The sequence below is a fragment of the Brachyistius frenatus genome, unplaced genomic scaffold (assembly GCF_029030835.1).
Source record: "Brachyistius frenatus isolate BFR_SWC_R1_liver_20210118 unplaced genomic scaffold, ASM2903083v1 Contig_266, whole genome shotgun sequence".
Lineage (NCBI taxonomy): Eukaryota > Metazoa > Chordata > Actinopteri > Embiotocidae > Brachyistius > Brachyistius frenatus.
This window is the reverse complement of record NW_027210865.1, coordinates 290,607-298,662: the sequence shown is the minus strand read 5'-3', so window position 1 is coordinate 298,662 and position 8,056 is coordinate 290,607. Positions and strand designations below refer to the sequence as shown.

Sequence of the window (8,056 nt, the reverse complement as noted above, 5' to 3'; positions counted from 1 at the left end):
TGTGTGTGTGTGTGTGTGTGTGTGTGTGTGTGTGTGTGTGTGTGTGTGTGTGTGTGTGTGTTTTTTCCTCGAGGACCTAAGCGGCCCATGTAGACGCTTGTGGAGAAAAACCCTCACATATGTACACTTGAGCACTCAGATCTTCTCTTAAAATGTGTGTGTAAATCTCATTTCTTGGCTGTTTTCTAATCCTCACGTGTACCTAAAGAAATGATCGGTGATGTGTTACTACAAGACTCCCTTGAGCCCAGCTTAATGATGTCATAATAAGAGCGTAAACCAATCAGCTTTGGCACTGGGTGAAGAAGTAAAGTGTGCTGTGGTTTCCTAGGATACCTTTTTGATTCCTGATCCAGTTTTTTGCACTAGCGAGAAATCTTATTTAACATATTAGTGCAAATTAAAGGATGACAAAACCCTTTTTTTTCTGTCCCATGTCTTACATCGCTCACAGCCAAATGATATATCTACCAAGCTGTGATATCTACGCCACATTAGCACCATGGAGAGAAAGACAGAGAGAGTTAAGCACATTATTCAAGTAAAAAGCCAGACGGCTCACGAGATGTTTTTTTTGTGCTGGATCGAGATACAGCATCGGGGCGCGCACTACATGGGTGGATCTGTGTTTCTTTTCATGCCAAGGAAAAACCACATGTCTAGTCGATGGACGGATGGATGAATGAGTGGGAAGATGGACGATGAGGAAGAAAAAAAAAAAACAGAAATCCCACTCCCTCCCCCCCCCCAACAAAAAAAAAGGCTGCTCTTGTCTTTGCCTCCCTTCCTCCAGCTACACAGACACAGAAAAGAATGTGGGAGCAAATCTCCGGAGAGTATCCATCACGTTGCTCCATGACTCACCAGCAGGTGGAGATCAGTGCAGCTGGAGGAGGCAGAGAGGCCGGCCACCGACAGCTAAAACCCCCCACATCCAACTGTAGGACTGAAGTGTCCGGGAACCAGTTTGGGATCAGATTTCAAGGGAAAGGAGATTTGTTTTTCAAAGTGTGTGCAAAAATACTTGTCAGACTACTGCTGGAACATGAACCCTTTGTTTTTTTTTCTGACCTTAAATTTTCCAATATAGCTTCCTCTTTAATCCTACCTTATTTTTCATCTGCTGCTTGTGTTTCACTTCTTTTAATATATATCTATATCTTCTTTTCTTGCTCTTTTTTTTTTTTCTCTTTTCTTACTTTACAAAATGAGAGACAGAATGATGGACAGCTGACAATATATATAATTATTTTCCTCTTCTTATTCTCATCAGGTTGCTCTTAACCTGCGGATGATTTTCTTTGTTCGTTGTAAACAAACAGGTTTATCAGTGTTTGTTTCCTCCTCCGTCGAGTGCACTCCTTCCTCTCTCCCCTCTCGCCGCCGCTCTCTTCTCTTTCTCATTGCAGGAGGGCCCTAATTTGTTTGGAGGTGCTGTCATCATTTAGATGCCGTGTTGTATACCTGAGGAAGGAAGATGGGTTAAAAATCTCTCACAAATCTGTTATTTAGTCCTCGTGTCTCTGCATGTCTGTTTGTCTGCGTTCATACCCACCTCAGTGCGTTCAGGAGTCCCTCCACACTGTTGGACGGTTGCTCTTTCAGCACCTTGATGCAGCCCTTCATCTGTCCACCACAAAGACAACACAGGGAGTTAAAGAAAGGTCAGAGGATTGAGCTCGTCTCCGGCTGCAGCAGCCAAACAGACTCAAATACATGGAGGTATGTGACCTCATCTACTAGTGTCAGGCATTAGTCAACACATGTCTTTGTAAGGTTAGACCAGTGGATACTCAACTGTTTGGCTTGCAATGATTTAAAATGAAGCAACATCTACGTGTCGTGTCTCTGTGTGGACATGAGTTGCAAGCAGCTGGATTAATTAGTGAGTTTTTTCTCATCAAATTGTTTGATTTCTGGACGGGAGATGATCTTTGAATATTCGAATAGTCATTAAAATATATTAAAAAAAATATTCATTAATATATGCGAATATTGTTCTTCCTTATTTCCCTTGTTTTTACCGGCGCTTGGTTGTAATGTGTTACTCCCATCAGAAGGTGGCGGTAAAGCACCTAAAAAAAAAGCTATTTGCTTTTGCCATTCAATTTGGTGAGGGGAGACGAGTATCGAAGTGTTTCAAATGCAAGTTTGACAGCTAATACAACTCTCCATTGATGCCCAGATAAATAGAATAAGTTTGGAGGTATATAGCAACAGTCAAAGGCAATGTGAGGCTTACTGCAAGCTTTATTCACTGTAAACTAAAATCTTACAGCACACTGTGATGATTAAATATCAGAACAACATCAAACACTGATGACTTGTGATTGATGACTATTGGTTGACCTGTGTAGAAATTAATCCAAATGTCAATTTATCATTATTTCAGATTTTATTTTAGATCCCTCAGGTGCACTAGATTTACCTGGTTTAGCCTCTTCAACATGGGATATACAGTAACAACGCAAAAAATAGGGCACATTCAAAACTGATTGGACAGCAGTGATTCATGTTTGTGGGCATTTGTCATACTCACATCAATTTTGGAGGTCTTGGCGAAGGCCCCGACGGGGTGGACATGGTCGTACAGGATGATGACGCCCACCATCACCCTCATGCAGAACAGCATGGTGTCTGTGTTGGTAAACCGACAGCGGTACTCCCTGGGACCGAGACAGTTAATGGAGACAAAAAACAAAAGTTGTATGAACTGAGAGCTGAGAGCAGAGAGCAGGACGGGACAAAGAGTCGAGACCTAATGAGCTGCCGATGACATATCTATTAACGAAGATCAAACATTTTCAATTTGGCATGAAGGACTCTGTGAATCAGTCTGTTGAATTATCTCCTCACATTTGAGGACGCCTCTTTTATGTTCACTTTGAAAGGGCCTGTTAATTCGAATTTAGGCTTCTGACCTTCACAGGGAACGACAACAAAAAGAAGAAGAAGAGGAGTTGGAGTGAATGAAGGGATGAAGGAGAGAAGTGTGGAGAGCACTCACGGAGTCTCCAGCATGACACGACACACACAGGCCATGGTGCTCAGGCAGTCCGTGGTGTCCTCTATGGGCAGGGTCTTATTCTGGTGACAGACAAAAGAGAAACCAGAGCAGATATGAGAATCAGTCTGGAAACAGTTGGGGCCTGATTTACTAAAGGTTAGCGCGTGTAAAATCACGTGCAAATGCCACGTGCAAAAAAAATTCCAAGCTGATTTACTAACGACATCCAGTGATGATTGCGTCTTTCAAATGTGCAATTTAACACACCTTGTCCATTTGGCGTGTTTGTCTGTGTGCATATGTAATATTGGGCGTGTCTACCTGAACGTGCAAAATACTGGGAGGGAACATTCAAATAGAACAATTTAGCACCCGCAATGATATTTACTAAACCTGAAAGTAGAAACAGGAGAAGTGATTGTTGTGTATTTTAGTACGACTGAAAGTCAGGTATTACTCAGGTATCACCCAGTCCAGTTATTCAGGTGAGCTGTCACAGGTCCTGAATGTGTCCCGCAGAATTCACAGGTACAAAAGGTTCCCGAGCACTCGCGAGTCACTGAATGAAAAGTCACCTGCTCATCACAGAAAGAGCCGGACCTGCTGATCGGTGTTTGTTAGAGGAGCTCATCCACCATCCCTCCTCTTTTATTGCTGACGTTTTATTATTAAAACTTTTTTTTTTTTGCCTTTTTCTTTTTCCCACAGGATTGACTTTCTTGCTAATAATCTCCTACAAAGCGTTTTGTTCTTGTTATATATATATGTCTCTTAATTTCAATGGGATCAGATTTCCTTTTGCGGTTGCTCTGTTTTCTATTGCTGGAATCACTTTAACACACGTAAACTCGTCATTTAAATACCGCGATTTGAACCTGATTTCAATGACGCAATTACTCTCAGCAAAACGGGTGCAAAAAAATTTGCAAACTTTTAGAAGGAACACACAATTTAGCACAAGGAACTTTATTTGAGATCTTAGTAAATCAGGCCCTTAGTGTGCTGGCTGGACAAAATGTTCCAACCACACGGTGGAGACAGAGTGCATCAGCAGAGGGGGGAAAAGCAGGAGGACTGTGGAGCTGCTCTGCTAAAAGGCAATTATTACCAGCATGTCGTCTGCATTTTACATGAGGCTCAGAAGTATTTCTCAGTCGTGTGTCCCGTCAGGATGCACTGAGGTGTAAAGTTAGCAAAAGACTGCTGCCACCACACTAAAAGACTCAAGTGAACCACGGCATAAACAGACTAAACACCAGAGTGAATTTCAGACCAACACAGCAATTTAAAAATCTGTATTCTTTAAAATGTGATAACACTAATTATAAGAATATGTAGGGATGCTGTTGTAATTTATTTAACTTGCTGATTTCTCGTATTAATTTGACCCACATTACATTTAGAGGTGTATTCTGTGCTCTCTAATAACAGACTGTTTGTAGCTCTGTGGTCAGAACAGATGGATCAGGTGACTAATAGAGGTGTGCTGGTATTGATGAGTCCCTGATTAATGTTTGGATTTCCAGACAGCAGAAACTCTCTCAGCTTCTGGTCATTGTGTTAATTTCTAAACTGAGTAATGACTGAATGGATTGTGTTTTGACAGGTGTGATAAATTATTAGTTTTAGGCAGCGCTAAAATGTAACTAAATTATTTTAATCAAATATCGTTCTTGAGTACAAAATAGAGGTAGTTGTTCTTTCTATTTTGTGCTACTTTATTCTTCTATTCTACTGTTTTTCAGGTAAAAATGTTTTAACTTTCACTCCTTGACATTTATTTGACATATTTAGTTACTGGATACTTTATTTATGAAGACTTAACATCCAAGGTTTATTAAATATAATGCTTTGTTTAAAAGATTAAACCTAAATGTCTGTGAAATATTTCAAAGTCGCTCCACCTCAACCAAATACAAATGTAAAATTCTAATTACAACATGAATGCATCAGTAATAATAAGCCAATAATATATAATGGTGTAACTATAGCAGGAACCATTTTCCTGCATCGAGTACTTTTGGTACTTGATGATATGTACGTAATTTTATTAAAGTAACATTTTCGATGGAAGACCTATGCTTGCTATGGAGTATTGGAGTGTGATACTTTTTCTCCATTCAGATTCACATTTTTGCCTTCATTTGATGGGAGAGAGAGAGAGAGACAAGAAATGAGAGGGAAGAGAAGCAGGAACCTTAAATAACCTCAGTAAAGTTTCTCCACGGTGGGAATCACACCGAGGAGTCAGTGCGCCTTAACCACATTGTTACTTGAACTGATGATCTACTAATTCCTTCACCCTTGACTCATCATCTGAAAGCAAAAACTCCCTTGATTTATTGTTTGGTTGCTTTTTAAATCAATTTCCTGTAACTTTCTCTTATTGTTTTTCTCAGTGACTGTAACTAAACCTACAGGAGGTAAATCTGGAGTCCAGCTCAGTAACGGACCCTTGACACAGAAAGCTTGTGTGTGCATGGATGTGAAGTGTGCGGAAATGTACCTCTGAAACAAACTTGGTGGTGGCATTACTCAGAGTCTTCAGCATCGGTGTTGCCTCAGCGTAAAACAGGGACATCCGATTGGCCATCTCGTTGTTAACCTCGTTCTCTGCTTCCAGCTGCGAGCCAAAACAAAACATCAAATGAAGTATTGATTGTACATCTCTTTGTGTTGTTTGGAGGAGTGGAACACCTCCACTTCACTCATTAATGATTAAAGAGAGAAAGTGATCGTGTATGCAACATAAACAGCCTCACCTGCTGGTTGTTCAGCCTGTTCCTGCTTATAGTCCTCCTGTAGTAGCTGAAGTCATTCTGAATGGCTGGATTTGTCATCTGCGTGGAGAGAAAAGGTGACATTCGGTAAATATGATTTCTTTTCAGCGTAGTAAAGGTCAGTGTCTGAGGTCTGATCCCTGTCACCTTTAGTTCATCAAAGCTGAGTGTAAAATGAAGGATCTCAGCGAACTGTTTGGCCAGGGCCTGCTCTCTCTCCAGGTGCTGCATGGGAGCGTACGGCGGGCTCGTCAGCGCCTCCAGCAGGCTGCGCAGGGCATTCTCTGCAAGTATACACACATTTCTATGTCAGAAATTCATTTAGTCAGGCTACAAACTGCATGTCAAACTGCGCCGGCTTTTTATCTCCTTTTTGGTCAGACTTTGTAATTCTCTCTAATCCTGCCAGGATCTGAAGACTCTTTCATGTTGCCATCTTAAAAACCAAACGCAGCAGCAGGATTTTAACTGCTGCAAATCATTTTACCCAAGTTTTGTCATGTTTTTGCTGGATACCACAGGGTACCGTTTGGGTTCAGTGTGAGCTGACTTCAGGCAGACCAACAGACCTCGGAGCACAGGGCTCAGGTCCTCCAGTGGGCCTCATCTGGCTGAGATTTAAGGTGACCAGAAATGTAGAAGAGTAGAAGTAGAGTCCACTGAGTGTGAAACGACACGTCTGTGAAACTCTGAATGTGGAGTTGTTTTAGACACTGGCTCGAGGTGTCAACGTTTTCATTGGTTGTTGACATGACTTGAGTTTGTTCATCAAACTTTACCTCGGTACAACTTTTTTTCACATATGCAGTTTTATTGCTCACCACTTCATGCTTCTAATACACCTGTCAGTCCACAACAAAGTACCGTGTCAGTTTCACGTTTTGTCTCGCGAAGGCGAGAAAAGTAAGGTGGCTGAGATCCACATGGTTTAGGAAACAATCCTGGTTTGGGTTAAAATAAGTAATTTTGCATCAGTCACTTAACATACAATACACAAGTTAAATATTTTATCTTATGTATGTAACATTTATATTACTCAAAAGAAATCCAAATTGACTTTCGCTTTCTCAGGAACTCAAACTCCTGGACGAAAATCTAAAGTTTGTTTCATCAAAACACTCCTGACCTCCTCCCCACATGGACTTTATCACTCTTTGTCACATGACCTTCTTCAACCCTGATCTAATACACGTGTCCTTTTCACGCCTAAGTGAGCTAATCGTAACATTGACACGATATCCTGACACGGTGGACTGAAGTGTGTAAAACAGACGCTGATGTGTAAAATCGGTGGAGCTTCCCTTTAATTTTTCCATTATTAATTTGAATTGTCTAGACTGAGATGGTGAACATGGTAAACATTATGCCTGCTTAGCATTTTAATTCAAAACACCCAATTACAGACTCTCAGAGCTGCTTGCACGGCTGTAACTCTGTTAGTCTTTTTCATCTTGACCCTTTGCTAAGGTTCTGCAGTTCAACAAGACTCCATCTGCCCACAGGAACTATGAATAAATATCACTGTACAACACAAACTAAATGTACATAGACCGTAAGTGGTACTCTGTGGAGATGGCGCTGCGGCTGACCGTACAGCCCGATCATCCCTGTGGCTGCTGCAGCACCGACCATACATATCCCCCCGTGTCACATACGCCATTGAACTAAGCCTTTTTTTTTTTTTTGCTGCCTGTAACAAATCAGACACCGGAGCCGGACCCCAGAGGCTGCATGTAGTGATGATTCCTCAGAAGCAAAGCCTCCCAAGGCTCCATCCCTTCCTCTGCATTAAAAATGCATACAGGCCTTCTATAAATACAACGCTGGAGTGTTTCATCTAAAGGGCCTGGGCAGAAACCCCAGTCACCCTCCTGCTGTTAGCACGGAGATCATGGTCCCTGTCCTCTGCTCTGACTCCTGACGGTTTAAAGGGACTGTTTACTGTACGTTGGACTTTTTAAACCTCTTCCTCCCTCCTTTGATCAAATACAGAAATAAAACAAAGATGGTGCATAAACAGGAGGGGCGTTGTGGATCATTCTTTGCGAGTCATTAAGATTTGATCTCTTCCCATTAAACAGGGTAGAAGTGAGGTGGTCTGTTGGACTGTATCTCAGATACATTAGCGCTGATACATTAGCATCAATTATTGGTCAACCTCCATTGTATTGGAAAGCTGAGAACACAATGTCCCTGAGATCAAAGTATTATTGGAAGGCAGCGCAGAGGCGGCAGCTGAACTCTATTTCTCTGCTCATACTTCTCTCTC

General features: G+C 41.6%; 1 protein-coding gene across 3 annotated transcripts in view; it reads right to left on the bottom strand.

Moving 5' to 3' along the window:
- fam49al (family with sequence similarity 49 member A, like) overlaps positions 1–8,056 on the bottom strand; it is a 34,935-nt gene continuing 26,879 nt past the window's right edge. For all 3 annotated transcript variants that reach the window (XM_069721507.1, XM_069721509.1, XM_069721508.1), the window contains 7 exons: positions 5,935–6,071; positions 5,770–5,847; positions 5,514–5,630; positions 3,008–3,087; positions 2,540–2,666; positions 1,556–1,626; positions 1–1,464 (listed from right to left, as the gene is read on the bottom strand). In XM_069721507.1, coding sequence (XP_069577608.1) covers positions 1,401–1,464; positions 1,556–1,626; positions 2,540–2,666; positions 3,008–3,087; positions 5,514–5,630; positions 5,770–5,847; positions 5,935–6,071 — 674 coding nt within the window. In that variant the 3' untranslated portion in view covers positions 1–1,400. The remainder of the gene's footprint in view (positions 1,465–1,555; positions 1,627–2,539; positions 2,667–3,007; positions 3,088–5,513; positions 5,631–5,769; positions 5,848–5,934; positions 6,072–8,056) is intronic.